We start from the raw sequence: 17,690 nt of genomic DNA on the forward strand, positions 1-17,690 counted from the left end.
TTACAAGGTGGAGTTCTACGTGACGAATTGTCCTGGACGCGCATTAGGAATTGGCGAAGTCTAATTTATCTTCAATCTTTATTAGTTGAATAATTCGCCACCGTCTTTTCGTTAATGGAGTTACAGCCAACTCTTTTTTTCTTTAAAAAAAAGAGCTAAAACTGTAAGAAATGGCCTCTCATATTCTTACTGCATACCTTGAAAAGTAAGTTAGGTAGACTTCACAACTTCACTTTTCGCAAGCCATGACTAACTCCATGGTTAGAAGCGGGTGCATAAATAACTATAAAAAATCTGGGTCAATTTTAACCATAATTGCCAAGGCCGGATTTTCAATAATGTTAATGAAATCAAATCGTTTATATTATATGATTCTTTAACGAGGAAGTGTAGTAATTTAATTACTACCGTCAAAACACTTTCTAATTGCAAAGTAAATAAATTGCACATAACGCTTAGGTACTGCACTAGCATAACTCCATAAGTAAAGCTTAAAATTGTTTGAAGACTGAAATGACAAATGCTTAATTCTCGGCTTAATTATTATTTTATGGTCAAGGCAATATATGAATCTGTCCGTCACGTTGTCCATATACGGAATGATTAATGGAGGGAATTTTTCATACCTCGTCAACGCAAATGAAATACATTCGCCAAAAACACTTAATGAAAGTAATTGGATTTTTTCTTCCAGACAGAGTGCGTCCCTGTGCTATATTTACATAATGTAAGCAAAGTAACATTTTTGTTTAAACACAAGCGTTTGCTAGGGGAGCTGAAGACTAAAGAGTAATTAATAGCCAATAGTTTGCTTACCTAAAATTCATTCGCGGTTACTTTATCAACCAACTGGAGCAAAAATACTTTTTTGGACTAATCAAAAACAATAAAAAAATTAACAATCATACGGCACCTTTGAGCATTTTAAAGCCTTAGGGTGAAAATACCACAATGAAACGAATACTGCGTAATTGTCGGATAATCAACGCGATGTAAAGATAAGTTTAGGCAATTATTTGTACCTCATATCTCACGTAATTATGACATGAAAACTACCCATTACCCAACACCAATAAAGATTAGACCAGGCAATAAAATAGGATTCAAAATCATACCCCTTATTAGCCCATCCCTCGGCGTGCTCAAGCAATTTGCATAAAAAATGTTTACAGATCACCCACGCAAAAGCAACTCGAATGCAGATTATTTCAAATTTGGATAACTCGCACTCATCTCGCGGTCTGTTCGCTATATTGAGTGGGAGCGGTAATTATCGTTGTGAGTAGGGAGATTTACCGCTAAAGCGGCCCACACCCGATCAGGTACGATCGGGATAATCTTTTTTCTGCCATTAAAAACACAACTTTATTTGGAAGTCATTTGGAGTTTTGCATACGAATTATACGAAAGAAGGCGAGCGAGCTGCGAGAGTAATATTATTAACCCACTTAAATAATTTAAGGTACTTACTCGGACCGGTAGTGGCTAATCATAGTTGTAAGTTTGCAAATCGAAACTAGTCTATCCGGTAAAGAACCAATCCTTCTGATCTAGAACTGAAAGTACATGTCCAGAACAAGGTTCTGAATACAAACGAACGGTCAATTTTTCTAGTTACAATTACAAACGAACGCTTTTAGAACAAAAATGTCCAATAGAACCAATTCAGAACACACAAACGAACGAACCTAATGACACACGGGGTCAAATTGGCTGGAACTGTAAAATTGGCTGCTTTTTTTGCGAGAATGGAAAGCTACAGTTATATCTTTAAACAATTTGGAGAGATTAATTACCTACCTACTTTCTTCTCTTGCAATTTGCGCGAATTGAAAGGAGATAGTTATGCTGTCAACGTTTAGAAATTTAAATTGATACCCTGAGCATGTTGATTTTTATGGTAAACTGTTTTTAGAAACAAAAAGGATCTTGGAAAATAGAGAAATCACATTCTTGTGCAAAATTGTAAAAGGTGCAAACGAAAAACCGAAATCAATTCTACTTTTTCTTAAGAGCATTTCAATGACGTACTGAATCTCAATGTTATGTCCAAAACTTCATCAACTGACATCAAGCTAGAATTTCAAAAGTTTTCCCAACAAAATCAATGAAAATAACGATTTTGTCACTTTGAGATCCAAACGAACGTGGTCATTGAAAATTGATTTCCGCGTGTTTCGGACGAAATCAAGGAATAAATAGAAATGTTGCATGCCAACATGCTCATTTCACTTCTTGGACATCGAAAGAATGCGTTTGTGCAATTACCTAACGAAATCGGCGTTATAGGAGCGTGTAATTGCTTACACACAGTATACTGTTATACACTTCTGAATTTAAAAAAAAAACCAAGTCAATACATGGGAAATTAAATTTCGTTTGATACCTTCTGTTACAGATGGTAGCTTTAGATTAGAAAATGTTGGTTTTGATTTTTACAAAATTGCCGGTATACTAAATTTTATACGTGTACAGCTTCATAATGAAAGAGAACACAACTATATGCGAGAAAATAAAGCGCGTTGAGATAAGAAACCAGTGTGCAATAGATAAGAGTCGAAACGCCACAGTGTTGTCGGTTCTAAAAAGCGTCCTAACGGAGCATGAGGAACGGCGTATATAAGTATAAGGAAGAGTGAAGTATTTGATGGATGTACCTGTATCTCGGAAAGTAATAGTGCAAAATGCGCCTGTGTATTTTTCTCAATCTGGTTAATTAAGGGAAGAGAGTCATCAAAAGATTCTACTTCCTACTTTTTTCAACTTCATGGATTTTCGAAAACTTGGTAGGGTTTAAAATTACACTAGAGATGTTCATCACGTGCCTGAATGGCTATTTGTCCAAAAATGCCGAAATCAAGTAATCGTGCTTTATTTCCTTGGCCAGCATTAGAACACACCCTAACAACAATGCTTACATTTCGCACACATTCAAAACATAGATCACTTTCCACTTATTTTGAAAACGCATTTTGAACCATAAAACAATTTTAACATATCAATCAGGCAATATTATTCGATTGATTTTTGTAACGGGTGTCCACTTTGCAGTTTTGAAAATTAGTTTTTTGAATTTGTACTTCGTCCAACATTGGGAAATTTACACGTATACCGCTTCATAGTAAACTTGAACGGAAGTATGTCTAGAAATACGAGCGATAAAGGTGCGCGTTTCGTGTCAAACACAAGCTGTGCCCGAACTCGACAGTGTTGACGGTTCTAAAAACCGTCACGACAGAGAGGTAGGGACGCTTCCAGGCATATGATTATCTATATGTAAAAAACAGAGGATCGCTGGTTGTAGTCGGTTCTGTTTTCGGTTTTCAATTTTTAGGATAAATCGTTTTGGATAATATCATTTCATTTCAACTAAAAGTAATTTTCAGCATTTTCTCTTAACAAAACTTATATACTCGTAAAAACGTAATCCAAAGGTCTATCTTTATTATTTTCTGAGACACAGCGGCGTGCTATTCTCATTTGGCCACCCAGTACATTCTACATTAATGCAGTCTAGATGTGTTTTTTCCCTTCGGGTCACATTTTGGGCAAGCGGTAATGCAAAATCTTTGATTCATCATTTTCTTGCCAGGAACTAAACATTTGTATATTTTATTTAGTGGCAGTGTAATATGTTGATTCGTCCCAGAAATACCGGGCGATGAAAAATGAGTTGCTGTCGAAGTTCAAGTTAAGTCTCTCCTGACGACCCTATATTACTAATGTACCTAATCTGAACGGGAAATAAATAAAAAATTTTAAAAAAATAGTCCATGTAAACAAAAATTCCAAAGGTGACTCACTCATTTTTGATCGCATAGTAGAAGGAGTCCAGACTGGAAACCCGACTTGATTCGCGGAACCAACTTGATCCCTAAACCCGATTTGGCCTAGGGATCCGATTTCAGTCGCGGATGAAATTGGGCGACAGGACAAATGCTAAGCAACATAATATAATGGCAAACTACGTCGTGCGGGCGTTTTGATGATGGGTCACTCTGTAGGTGCATTTCAATTATTTTTAACGTTAAAAGTTTGTTATAATTTGAGATTGGACACAAGACTCGATCATATTAGTTGAATTCGAGATCAATTTTGTTTTTATTAGATTTAATAGTATTTAATTTTGTTTATATAATCACCTTTCCATTACTCATTTTATTGTTCAAAGCGAGTTGCGTGAAATGTTTTGTTAAAGTTTATCTCATGTTATCTCTGGTCATTGCGATAAGAAGAAGAGAGAGAGAGAGAGAATCATTTTCTAATAGTATACGAAAATCCAGGATTGAAACCGGCAAGGTCATGCAGTTTAACGAAAATATCAACGACAACGTGATAACAGATTGCGCCGATTGACCTCACATTCCTAATATAATTATCCGTAATTAGATGAATGGATTACAGTAACAACCTCCGATTAAGTCGAGATTACATCCGTGTGCCCTCTTAACAAATTTGAAGTTTGACGCCTGTCCCATATTTTCCGATGTCGGGGAAAGGCGTAATTAATTAAAAACCGTTTTAATTTGTTTGAACATATCGAATGTATAATCGTACGAGACGGGAATTCCAGAGCACCCGACAACGCCGTTCAGAATCCTGACCAGAAGCAAGGCTTCCGAACCTTCTGGTGGCGTCCGAAGCACCCCCGTTCCGACGTTTCTTGCCGCCGTTCCGCCAACTCTCATCGCCGTTACCGTCTACGCAGTTCATCCTGCAAATTACCACTGGATGTTTTGTTCTTGCAGTCAGTAAATTTCATTTTGTAATTAAGTATACAGTTTAAATTGTGTTTTTTTTGTGAAAGTGAACCGAAGCCACGGTGCTTCCGGAGAATTTCGTCGTCGTAACACAGAAAGTTCGAAAAGTTTTAGTATGTTATCTGTACCGACTGTAGTAACTGATTGAATTCAATATACAATGAGTGCGAGTTTGGGTTTAAAAAGGTGCGCATTTTACGTAACCAAAGCAGCTCAGTCAGAATGACCCGTAGTGTTTTTATGAGCGGTGTGAATTTGCAGTGTTTAAACGCCCGTTGGTTTTGACAGACGACTTTTGTATACATGATTGGGGCAAGCAAACGAAGAATTGATAAATGATTAAAGATGGGCTGATTTAACCTGTTAGAGCCATTTTATCGGCGAGTTAGATATTTAAAAAAGAGTAGGGACGCATCCAGGACAGATAGCGATAGGGTATTTTGGACCAGCAGGGCGTCATAAGTGTTTATTATGAAAATTCAGTAAACAAACTTTTTAGCTAAAAGCAGCGTGTGGTAAATTTCGTATCTAGAACTATCGAAAAATTATACAGGTACGGACGAACTTTTCCGCCAAATAAATCAGAAATTCGAGTGACAGATCTTTTTCCCAGGAATATTGGTGTATCTACTCATACATATTTTGAGCACCGCTATTTTAGTGGATTAAGTTAAACACAAGCCGCTCAGCTTCGAGTCCTTTAATTGGACAGGTGTAATAACACCTATTTTGACATTGATTGATACCACTCTTTGGTTTTTTTGTACAGTGGATGATTTGTGGCAGTATAATTTAATTCCTACCATTAAGACAATCCTATGGACCATTATCCGAAAAAGCTAATCGAGGAACCAATAAATTTGGTCAAATTTTGCCGCAAATGTTACGTAAAATGTTATGCAAATGAAGGTGAGTAAAGTTAGTGCTTGTGCGAAAAATTGATTGCTTCGTAAAAATTACTAAAAGAAATTTAAAGTGGTAAGAGCTTTTCTCTCGATTTGAGAAGTTTTATGTCTATAATTAAATCTGATAGATATCAAGTGCTCTTTCAGCCAGATTAGTTATGTCTTAAAACCTATAATGGAAATAGATTTTGGTAATTAATTGGTTTTCAGCAACTTCCGTATGCATATCCTGGACGGAATTAGCCATTAGTCGTAGAATTTAAAAGGCAAAAAAAATGGTAATGCGACATGCAAGTTGGGAACGCTTGCACGGGCTGTGAATTGTACTCGTAATTGCAATGCAATGAGGTTCTACAGGGGATGGGTTAGTCACAGGCGTATAGATACTGATCAAGATCCTAAACTTTCTCAAATTACTACTCTAATTGGAATTCGAATTAGAATTGCGTTATTATAAGTAACTAAGCTTTCACACTGCATATCTATTGTGCACACAACAATCAAGTTAATAGGAGAGCTTACCTTTAAATGAAAGCAATCATTCTAACTAGCAAAGCATGACTACGCGCGCTCGCGACCGTTTATATCAAACGCCGTCATTTCCGACTTAATTTTGTAAGCCGAACTGAAATAGGTAGGTACCCCCCATTGGACCAAAATAACACCGGGATGGCGCAGGTTACAATAAACATCAAACTAATTATATACCGTAGTAAACGAGTTACTCCTACAATCAACTTATAGTAGGTAATAATATTGGCAGGGGTCGATTTTCATTTTGAAAAATCCAGCAAATGAAGTGCACGCATCCCTGGGCCATAGCATTATCAAATAATGCATACAAGGCGCTTTAATTAAATAGTTCAATCACAATTACGAGATCAATTAATATTAATTATCGAATTTTGACTGCATATAATAGCGCCAAACGTATATTAGATTTCGGCACGGTAAATTTAACTCGGTTGTTTGATTTTAAAAATAGATTTTCGGTTTTACGTGGATTCCGTTTTAGTTTGTGTACGTGCTTCCTGGTAGAACATCAAGGAAACTGTTATGGAAATAGGCTGCCGGTAGCCAAGAAAAATGAAATCCATCAACGTCGCTTCCGACCACACCGAAAACACCAGTAAGCGGTTACACGGTCTGGGAATGGGGTTCCATTAAGATCTGTCTAATTACAATTGTAGATGATCACGTCACAGTCAAAAAGTTGCAAGAAACTGATGTGAAACTTTTTAATCTACAATGGATTTTTCTTCAAATCACAGGGGATAGAAAAAATCATCAAACAATGTCGTGAAGAGAAAAGGTTTTGATAAATATTAATGTGTCCGTCCTTTTTGTTAGGCTGGGTAACAATTATTTCATTTTTATAATGAATTCTAACTATGTATGTGTGAAATTTCAACCAGTACAATCTAAGGGAAAAACTTTGAATAAATAGCACATTCACAAATTCACATTTTCCCTAATTCCCTTTATAAACATATCCGAAATGTAATGAATCTGCTACAAACATTTACTGTGTACGTAAGTTTTATTTTCCAGTAAATTGGACCGGAGAGACCGAGTAAGACATTTTGTCGACTAGTATCCACATCTGTAAGAAACCCCTTCGTATTGATAGCCCTTTCTATTGTAAAAGTCACAGACGCGCTTTAAATGGTCGTTGATTTTTATGCTTCCAAAGAAATGCATCACTAAACTCCGTACTACAAGGAATTATATGATAGATATTAAATGTTTCACCGTAACACAACGTTTTAATTTCCAATTAGTGTTATGTTATGACACAGTAATCAAGTAAAATACTGCGGAATAAAGCAACTTTAAAGTCGTGATTTTAGACTCTCAGCTTTAGACAGTATTATAAAAGAAGTGTTGAGTTTCTTGGTCGTTTCCGTGGTTGCTTTGTGAAATCATAGAATGTGTGGGGATGATTATTTTTATTTAATTTTTGTAATTGTAGCCGAGTTCATTTTTGTACAAATTGGCGCTCTTTCACAAATGTATACGGCATCAGCGTATTATTAACATTGGAAATGTTTATGGTTTCGTAGGTATAGGTATCGCATAAATTATAAAATGTGCTACTTTAACATGTAGACACGCATGATTCCATTTTAACAACTTAAAATCAAGATCCTTTAAGGATCGGTGTTATAAAAGTCCGATTAAACCCGTGCTTGGCCAACCTCGGGTGGAACTTGAACCCGTGGTTGAGTCCTCTTGCGTTTTATAAACACTTTTCGAAGCATGGTTGACCGACCCGTGGTTGAGATTTGTTTCATATACGAGTGGCAGTACTGCTTCGAAAATTGCAACAATGAGAGCCCAACGTTTGATTTTCCCGCAGCGCGTTTGGACGCGAATGCCAGTCGCCAGCTGGCTATTGTTTTGGTTTTGGATACGTGATTTGCTCGTTTCGTACTGCTGAGTACCATGAATGTACCGCGTTAAAAAGCTGTCCGTAATTGTGACTCTAAGAGGTCTTAAAGGCCTATATCAGTCCTTGAGATAATCAAGAGTGTTCAGGAATATTTAAAAGTGTATAGAATCTTTGAGAGTCTTGACAGTGTGTAAGAATTTTCAAGAACCTTCTAAAGTGTTATATAGTTTTAAAATATTCAGGAGGCAATAAGATCATTCAAGAGGTTTTATAGGTTTATTAGCCTTTAAAGCCGTTTAAAGCCCTTCTAAAGCGTTCCACCGTCTTATAAAGTCTTTAGTAGCATTTAAGGATCTTTAATCCTTCAAAGGTTGTCTCCAAGATCCTTCTAGAGACTCTTAGTGAAAAACCCTTAAGGCGCTTCAAGAATCTTTCATGAGTCATCAAACGTTTCCTGTCCGATAGTTTCCAATAACCTTCACAGCATTTTTTTAAATAACTTAACAAGCCTTTATAAGTATCTAAGAGAGTTAAAGGAGTATGAATAATCGTTAGTTAATCGATTGTTCAATATCCAAATTTTAAGACACTTTTATGAGTATCAAAGGCGTCTAGATGCGTTTAAAAGTACTCAAAAGAATCGCTTTCTAACACCTTCCAAGAGACTTCAAGTGTCTTATTGCGACCTTGAGAGTCTTTAATTGACTTTTAGAGCCTTTGAAAGTAAGATCCTCTATAAATCCGCAATGCGTTTTAAGAGACCTGCTTTCAACTTCGAAAAGCATTTCTGAGATCTTAAAAATCTTTAAAGGTCGTTAAAAATAGCAAACAGTCTCCGAGAGTTGTCCAGAAGCTTTGAGAGCCGAGTCTCTCTTTTCTCTGAGATTGGAACTTTGAAATTGGAGTGCGAGTTGGAGTGTTTGAAAATCTAAAGAACCTGTAAGACCCTTTAAGCTTTTAAAAACTGTAAAAAGTATGAGTATTCAGAGTCGTCTAGTTCTAGAATATTTAAATTCTTTATTAGCCTTTAAAATTCAGCCTTCATATTTATAAGTGTTTCAAGGGTTATTTTGATAATAAAACTTTATTTAAACGAAATATTTAAAATTGTGTAACATTAAAGAAAGCAATAATTAACTATAATAAATAAATTTCGTCGAACTGTTTTTCAGTTGCGAGAGTGCCCAAGATACATGCGCTATTTCCACGTTGGATAGCCAAGGATATCCTTTGGAATAAAAATTGCTTAGCGCGTTTGTCGCCGGATTCCGCAATAAGCTTCTGCCTATTTTATTGAGAAAATCTCGCGATTCCTTGCGCCATGATGGACCAAGTGTCTCGAAGGCAAGTCCCATAAATATATCTTTCTTTAGATTTCGATATTTTTTTGTGTTTTTTATTTTATTTTGAGAATTTTTGAAATCCTTAAAAGTTAAAAACTATTTTTGTTTATTTCTCAGTTTCCAAGAATCTTCACGAGTCATCTACGAACTTTAAGAGCGATTTGAAGCGTTTAGAGCATTTAAAGTCTATTAGTTTTGTCGGTTCTTTAGGGGCTTCGTTGTTTTTGATATCTTAGAGAAAGGGAGGCGATATAAGGTTCAGGAGATCCTTGGAATATTCTTATTCTTTTGGTAAGCCTTTGAATATTGTGGGAAGCTTTCACAAGGCTTGGAAAGCATTTAGATTAGAAGGCTTTGTTTGACCTGGAAAGGTTATAGAAGAATCTGGTTAGGGTGTAGATGTGTGGAAAAGATCCATAAAACTCTGAAAAGAGCTCCAAAAATTCTGACAGTCTAGCAAGCTTCGAATGAAGTTTAAAAAACCTGGAAAAGGCCTAAAAGTATTTGAGAGCGTGCTCTGGAAAGCACCTAGAAGTGTTTCATTGCACTGTAAAGCTATTCAAAGCTCTGGAGAACACATCCAAGCGTCCAAGAACGGTAGTATCAGAAACCAGAAAAGGTTGCCGGAAAGCATGTTGATGATGATTTATTTGTGGTCACAACGGTCACAATTGTCCTAGTGTCTTCATGTTGCAACACCATTGGGACATACTCAAACTTTGTACGAATTAAGGAACAGTAAAGCAGTGATAGCACCTTGCACAACCTAGACCTAAACTAGAACGCAAGCATCAAGCTCAACGATTGGTCCACAGCATCCTACATCCCTTCCTGGCGTTACTGACCTTTTATGGCACTAGGTTTTCCTTTGTCGTGTTATGAACAAAAAATGAACATAATTTAGAGAAAGGAAGAAATGACAGCTTTCTGTGCTCTTTTTGTAGCGCAATTTATTCGACACAAAAAAAGACGATTTTCTTTCGAAGGTATTCAAACTGTTTTGCAATACCTACTGCAACTTAAATCCTTATATTGTACCAATTGAAAAAGTTCAAAATTAGCCGCTAGGGATGAATATTCGTGTACTTTTAACTGAAACTGGATCTTAATATAGTTCTTCCATGACCTATTTTCTATAAATTTACGTTAAATTTGTATTCGGATGGTAAACTGTAAACAATTTTTTTTCGATTTCCGTTGAACTAGATTCTAGATTTGCACCAAAAAACAAATTTAATATGAAGGAACAAATGTGTACACTTTTGAGAGTGGAGCAAAACCGTTTTACTGTACCGTTCTTCTTTTGTCCGAAAACAAAGATGGTCACTCCTAGATATACGATACCTTACTTTGTATGACAATATACATATTAGGAAATTAGTTAATTCCGAGCAGTTTGTACAAATAAACGTTCCAATCAACAAGGCTTCCATTCTATAAAAATGAAAATTGCTGTGCTGAGGCTAGAGGCTTGTAGCACCGCTTTTACACAAGGATACAGTCGCCCGGATACCGGCATCTCGAATACACCCAAAACATTGCGTCTTATGGAGCCGTTTACACACGTATACTTCCTGCATACAGTGTCTCGGCGACTAAATTTCGGTTCCTCGCTACTCCTAGTCGCCCAGTGAGTTTGGGATTTAGGGGGACTGATGCGCTATTGGTTCATTGGAACTGTTTACACGGGAGTTTATCATTAACCCACCACTGCATCGCGGAAAAAGTACTTCACTGCGAAAGAGAAGCTTAGAATGCCCCAAATCTGCGAAGTGTATTTGACAGAAATTCTGACGACAGACTATCTCGGCCCTCGGGCCATGGAGACATTATCTCCGCGTAAAAGCGATCTTAAAGTGCGAATAGACTGGCAAGTTTTCTCGCACAAGTTCCTCTCTGAAAATATTGTCCAGCTATAAAAACCACTCGAAGCCGTAAGTCAACTTGCTACAATTATCGCGCCAGCAACTTGCTACAGTAAAACTTGCTAATGGAATAGTATATTGAAAGACAAGTGTTACAATGCGACCTATTGTAATACGACTATCTTCGCGTAGCCACGAGTGCCCGCAAGATAGGAGTATTACAATAAAGCATTGTAACACGCGTTTTTCATACTATTTTTTCTATTTCGGTGCTTTAATTTAATTAAAAAAATAATTATCAGAAACTATAGGGAACATTAGAACTAACATGTTTTATGTTGGGAACACTTTTTATGCCGTTTAGTTTTAGGTTGACAGCGTAGTAAGACTGACATTTTGAAGTTCAAACATGGAAGTACCCAACGAAGTACCTACTTGTACTAACTATAAACTGCCAACTTAAGAGATGAGTTACCAAAAAAAAAACGACTATAACCACTGTCTTTGTACAACTGTTCCGAAAACAGTTGTACAAAATCATCATTGTGACACCGAAATAGAAAAAAAGATATAGTATGTATCTACAATATATACGGGACCGCCGGGACAGGGCCGTATCTAGGCGGTGGAAAGATGGACGCAGCTACCGGGGGCGCAAAATTGACCATGAAATTTTTTTTTAGATTAGTGTATTAGGACTAAGATTTCACGTTATTTAAATAAACGTTATTCCAGATTGTTAAAAGTTACTGTACGTAATGTGACTGTGAGCGGTCTAGTTGGGTAGTTACAAAGTGATATTACGTTCATCTCCACCCCTCTCCCTTCTCTCCTCCCTTGTCTCCTTTAACATATACAGTATGTCCAAGAAAGAAGGAACAGCAAGCAAGTAAAATGATATTTAAAAAATTTCTAAATTCCGAAGTTCGGAAGATATTCGAAAAAAAAAACGAAATTAACCATAGGTACTCGTTTTTATTTTTTCGGGGCCTGTTTGAAAAGATATCAAAAAACAAATACCACTACCTCATCGGAACTCTTTAAGCTGTACAATTGGCGTCTTAAAGAAACCATCAACAATTTGATTTGTAAGATAATGTTAATTTCATTTTTTTTCGAATATCTTCGGAACTGATCGGAATTTCGGATCGGCAGTCCTAAATAGTGCAACTCTTTCTAATTTTACCGACTGTGTATTTCTTATGGTTTCCCATTTCCCCATGATGTTTATTCTTATTTTGACCACACTGTATTTTGTAATCTTTTCTTCACGTTTAAAAAAAGCGAAACTCTCGGATCAAAAAGCTGTTAATTTTAGAAAATTTCCGGGAAAAGACTTCCCGGTCCCTGCGTATTTGTTGGGGGGTATTTAATACCACCCATCGCCAGGTGTGGGGGGTGGGGCACAAATTTGAACTCCCGTCAAGTGCGCAGCCAGATACGGCCATGCTCCGGGGTAGTTTTCTCACAAATTCAGATGGGTTCTTAATTTTCGACCGTATGTAAGAGTAACATTGTCACTCGACAGAGCTACCAGACAGCAACTTGCGTGAAAAACCTTGCCAGTCTATTCGCGCCAATAATGGTATTCATGGAGTTTATCCGAAGAAGAGGTAGGCACTCCGAGGACCGCAAATGACGACGGGCGCGCCGTGAGCGGCGATCAAATTGTTTGTAGCAGTGGTTCCCAAACTTATTTCCATCCCTTTCATAAAAGTAAAGTTGCTCACGCCCTCTATCCCGTTTAAAAAATAAAAACTGCTGTTACTACAAATGTATTTATTAAAAAAATTACAGAGTAAGTTTTTTTTTCATTTTCACTACGGGGATTCGGAAACCGCTTAAATGGGCAGTTATGCAGAATTTTATGGTGATTAATTTTTCCTTTGAACATCTCCGTCCATTTATTTTCAAAGATATCAAAACATAATTTTAACAAAACCTTGGTGAATTTTTCTCAAATTTCTGACGGTGTTATGTATGACCCATAAAATATTATGTTTTTCAATCAAGTCGGATATTGCAGCCATATCAACGGCTTTTGAGGTCGTTTTTAGTTCATTTGAGATCTCTTCTTTTATAGCACTATCATAAATCGCAAATAGACTACCATCTGGCAACACTGTGCAACATCTGTGCTTTCATCAGAATAAAAAAGGCGGATTTACTGAATTGTAGATACTTATTTTTGTAAGAATTGGCCAAATACAATGTTACACAAAAATACCTAATATAAGTGTAAATATTTGCCTCCAACACATCAGGGATCTCGCGACCCCTTCACAGCGCTTTGCGCCTCCCAAAACCATCGCGGGCACTCGGGCAGCGTTTATTATAATCGCCGAAAGTCACTCGCCGTCCGCGTCAATCAGGATCATTTTGGGCCATAGTAGCGGATAGACGTCGACGGTTACAAGTCAAAAAATGAGCTTTAATAAAGAAATTGAGGAGCGCATAGGAATACTACTAAGACAATGTAGCGAAAGACAAGGTAAATGCACGAAGAAGAGCTTGTGTAGGTACTAGAGAGACCATGCAGCCGCCGTCCTGACGTTACCACCGATCGCGTTCAACTGGCCAGAGAGAAGAGAAAACTGGGCCTTATTCCTACAATGCAGGTTTCCTTCCTGCAGTTTTCTGCCATTTACGGTTACTTTCTGTTAAAACTCTGGAACGGCTGCTACACCTAAATCGTATTATATAGTGCTGAACTGTTTTTGCAATCTTATCGCCTGCAAATGGAACACCATAAGCTGCATGAACGTTTCAATTACAGTTATCAGTTCTTTTTCTACTAAACATAAATGCCCGAAAGTTTACATAAGTCGCATCAAAATCTTCACAATCAATACCATTTCAATATTTCTATAGAGAAAAGTACGAGTACACGCTTTTCCAGATGAACTTGTTTACAACCATTTTCACATTTGTGCGTAAATGTTACAGTGTATTTCCACAGTGATGAAATGACATGTAATTATAAGGTAGTAAAATGCAAAGTATGACAAGGAATAGGAGAACAGTGTCGCCGGCAATCTTCTACTATTACCTTTGAACACTGGGAAAGCAAGAGAGCGTAATGTATACGTCCACTGGCCATTCATGTGTGAAATCTCACAGATTACCGTTAATAAAATCATGGCATTATTTAAGTGCATGTAAATTGATACAAATTAAAGTCTTAATGGTCAAGAAGATTTATGCAAAGAGAGTATTATTAAGTTTAATTGTGCGCTATCCAACCATTTTTTAATAGCCATGCACTGCACGTTGTGAAATGCTAAGCGCGTACCTCCATCGGATTCGTCATTCGAATCATCCAGTTCCAAAGGACTGTCTGCACGTGTCACTGGATCTTCTGTAAGAGTCACAGGTACTGCTGGTGTTGGGGCGGGTGCAGACATACGCCCTTCGGGACCAGCGCAAAAGTGTAATTCTACAGCACCATCCGGCGGAAACCTTGGATCTGAAATAATTCGCTTGTCTACATCGGAATGGAAGATGAGGCACTTACCATTACACGCATTGTCCAATTCTTGCCTTGTAAAACTGAGAGTGTTGTCAGCAACGCGCACGTGTGAAATTGGCAAGCGAAGATTGTTTCACGATCTGAGGGCCCTCGATGATAGCATTTTACTAAAATGTCTCCCCGTAATTGCAGACCGGGTCTTCTCTCAGCTGCCAGGTTTACTGTGAACTGTTTGACACCACTCACCACGCTGTAGACACCTAAAGGAAGTCGCAAAAATTAACGGCAGTATTCAAAGACGGAAAAAAGAAGCACATTATCGCATTCCGTTCTTCTACAAGTAGTTGCGTATGTATTGAATTATGTCTGGCTTAAGAAAAGTATCGTATGTCTGCACAAGTATGCGTGTACTTTCATGGTATTTGATTTTATAACAGGAATAGCATTAACTTTCCGTTTATAAGATCATATTTCCAGAATCGCTTGAAGGCACTAAACGCTTATATCCACGCACGCATTTCTAACTCTTCAAAATTACCTGATGTGTATACAGGTGTAAGTCCTTCGTATAGCTTTAGGAATGCCCTACATCCGCCCTGCTGAAACGACGGCGCTCCCAAAACGGTTACATGTGTCAAATACAAAGGGGCGGCATTCACTTTAATATTGTGGGAAAGTAAGCCCGCAAAGTAATCGACGTATCTGCAAAACACCTATTGAGTCACGTTACAAAATGAAACAAATAGGCATACCTTCGGTTTGATGGCGTCTGCAACGGCCCTATGTTATCCTCCAAAAAACGTCTCATTGAAAAACGATCCAAAGCCTGATCCGCCGTTCCGCATATGCTTGAATAATGCATGTAAGCCGCCACCACGACACCCAACTTGTCTTTACTGCCACTGAAAAATCGAATATTACGTTAGTTTATGACCTTATTTCAATGCAAAGATTGTGAAGCGTCAAAAAGTTTACTCTTGCTTATCCGTGAGAGCACACATTTATGCGAAGGGTAATTTGCTTGAAAGTCGAAAGAACAAATATCTCAACGCAACTTTTACTACTCAATTTGAAACAAACTGTGCAAGTTTGAAGGGTATAAGGTAGAAATTCGGAAACTACGTTTCTTAATTTGGGGCAAAAATTATCCATTACGCTTAAGAATTTTGGGAAGTTGGAAGAGACTGCAGACAAGACTCGAAGGACTAATTTCAATAGTCACAACGAATTGAGATTTAGACGGTGTGGCCAAATTGCTTTTGATTGATCAGTCATAATATTGGGTCGCGTTTTCCATTATTGCCAATTATACTTTTTTTGAGCGGTTTAGTATGTCTTGCGAGAGACTTGGACGCATTCAAGCACGTTTGTCTGTGCAATGCATAAACTAAAACTATTATTGGAGAACTTGCCCCACTGTTTTGTTAATAACAATGTGTTTTAGCGTACAAATTTACAAAGAGTTCTTTGAACTTTGATTAGTCAGCTAATTACTGTAAGCCATACCGTACATTTATTTGCAGAAAATGGTATGATCCGATCCCAATTTTATTTTATTTTTTAATAAAGTCTTTTAACGAGCTAATATCGTTGGAAAAAATCATTTTTTCCTTGTCTGTAAACAAGTTGTCAATAGCAGCTTTTAAGGAATCATCCGAATCAAAACGTCAAACGCATCTTTTTGCGGGGAATCCACCGCGCTGACACCTTGCTTGTTCAAATGGTCGTGAATTTTGATTAACACGCTAGGTTCGAATATTCCCAATGTCATATTGATAGTGCAAACCTCGACACGACGATGTTCGAGAACCATGGCTTCAACTTTTGCAACCATTTCATAGTTTGTTGCAGTTCTTGGTCTGTCACTGTTAGAGTCATCTTCAATGAATTCCCACACCGAAACTGTTTAGCTCAAAATTTTTTACCACATAATACAATGGGACATCATTCCCATACACAGCAAGCATGTTTTTGCTAATCGTTCTTCGCTGATGTCCTTGTTTTGTCAGAAAGTTTATGACGCTACGATGCTCTAACATCAGCGCACCACATAAAATATAAGGTAATTGTCACAAAAAGTTCAAAAATTTGGGTGGTAGAGAAAATATGACAAAACTGACACCTTCATTTCAAGTTTCGTATTTGTAGACATCCAAAATAACTAGCTTAGGTTCTCTCGTCGTGTCCAAGGAAACAATATTGTATTCTGTTCTGAACTACATTTTATTTCGTGCACCGCGTCCCATTTTTAATAAGAATGACATATGTCATTGGAATGCACAATGGGCGCGTACATAAGACACAACTGTTGTGGAACAGTTACCGATACGTCTTATAATTACGTCGCTGTTTCATTTTTAGTAGCGCTACACATGTCAAAGTAGGGAACGTGACATAATACACCAACTGTTACCGATACGCTGCGAGGTAGCGTAGCGGTAACTGTTGTGTCTTATGAACGAGCCCAAAAAGGAGGTTTTTGCTTGATGGAGGTGGTGTTTCGTTAAATACTGCAGAGAACAAAAAAACGGGACTGATTAATGCTGCTGGCTTGCGACGTTTGGAAAATAGTGCACGTCTCTTTACGCTAATTATTTATTCGGGCTGTCCGCCCGATTTGATTGCTTGAAGATGCTAATAGTCCTTTTCATAATGTTTATGTGCAAAAGAAAGTTAACTGAAGTTCTAAAGCTGTCTGCGTTTGTGTTGAGAGTTAGGTGTGTTTGAATATCGCAAACCTGTTCACGACCAATTTTAGGATTATTAAAAGAAAAAAAAAATTGTAACTAATTTGAAGATTTTATTTTTTTAAATTTTGTATTTATGGACCTTTTGCGTACGGGGTACCATGTAAAACAAGCTTTGTGAGCTTCTCTTTATTTCAGGAATTTTGTTTTTATTTCCATCTAATTTTTGTCATTGTCAATCAATTAAATGTGTTTATTCGAATCCATTC

At 37.3% G+C, this 17,690-nt stretch overlaps 1 protein-coding gene and 1 long non-coding RNA gene across 2 annotated transcripts in view; one reads left to right on the top strand and one right to left on the bottom strand.

Moving 5' to 3' along the window:
* Window positions 1–14,828, bottom strand: part of LOC116171289 (tensin-1) — a 36,958-nt gene extending 22,130 nt beyond the window's left edge. The window contains exons 1-2 of the mRNA XM_031488046.1: window positions 14,780–14,828; window positions 14,558–14,731 (exon numbers count right to left, since the gene is read on the bottom strand). Of these exons, the coding sequence (XP_031343906.1) occupies window positions 14,558–14,669 (112 nt within the window). The 5' untranslated portion in view covers window positions 14,670–14,731; window positions 14,780–14,828. The remainder of the gene's footprint in view (window positions 1–14,557; window positions 14,732–14,779) is intronic.
* On the top strand, window positions 6,406–7,124 carry LOC116171292. The gene is made up of 3 exons (XR_004145421.1): window positions 6,406–6,615; window positions 6,681–6,794; window positions 6,856–7,124. It is a non-coding gene; the product is annotated as an uncharacterized LOC116171292 (long non-coding RNA).
* Window positions 14,829–17,690: the final 2,862 nt, after the last annotated feature.

The sequence above is a fragment of the Photinus pyralis genome, unplaced genomic scaffold (assembly GCF_008802855.1).
Source record: "Photinus pyralis isolate 1611_PpyrPB1 unplaced genomic scaffold, Ppyr1.3 Ppyr1.4_LG5, whole genome shotgun sequence".
NCBI classification, from domain to species: Eukaryota; Metazoa; Arthropoda; class Insecta; order Coleoptera; family Lampyridae; genus Photinus; species Photinus pyralis.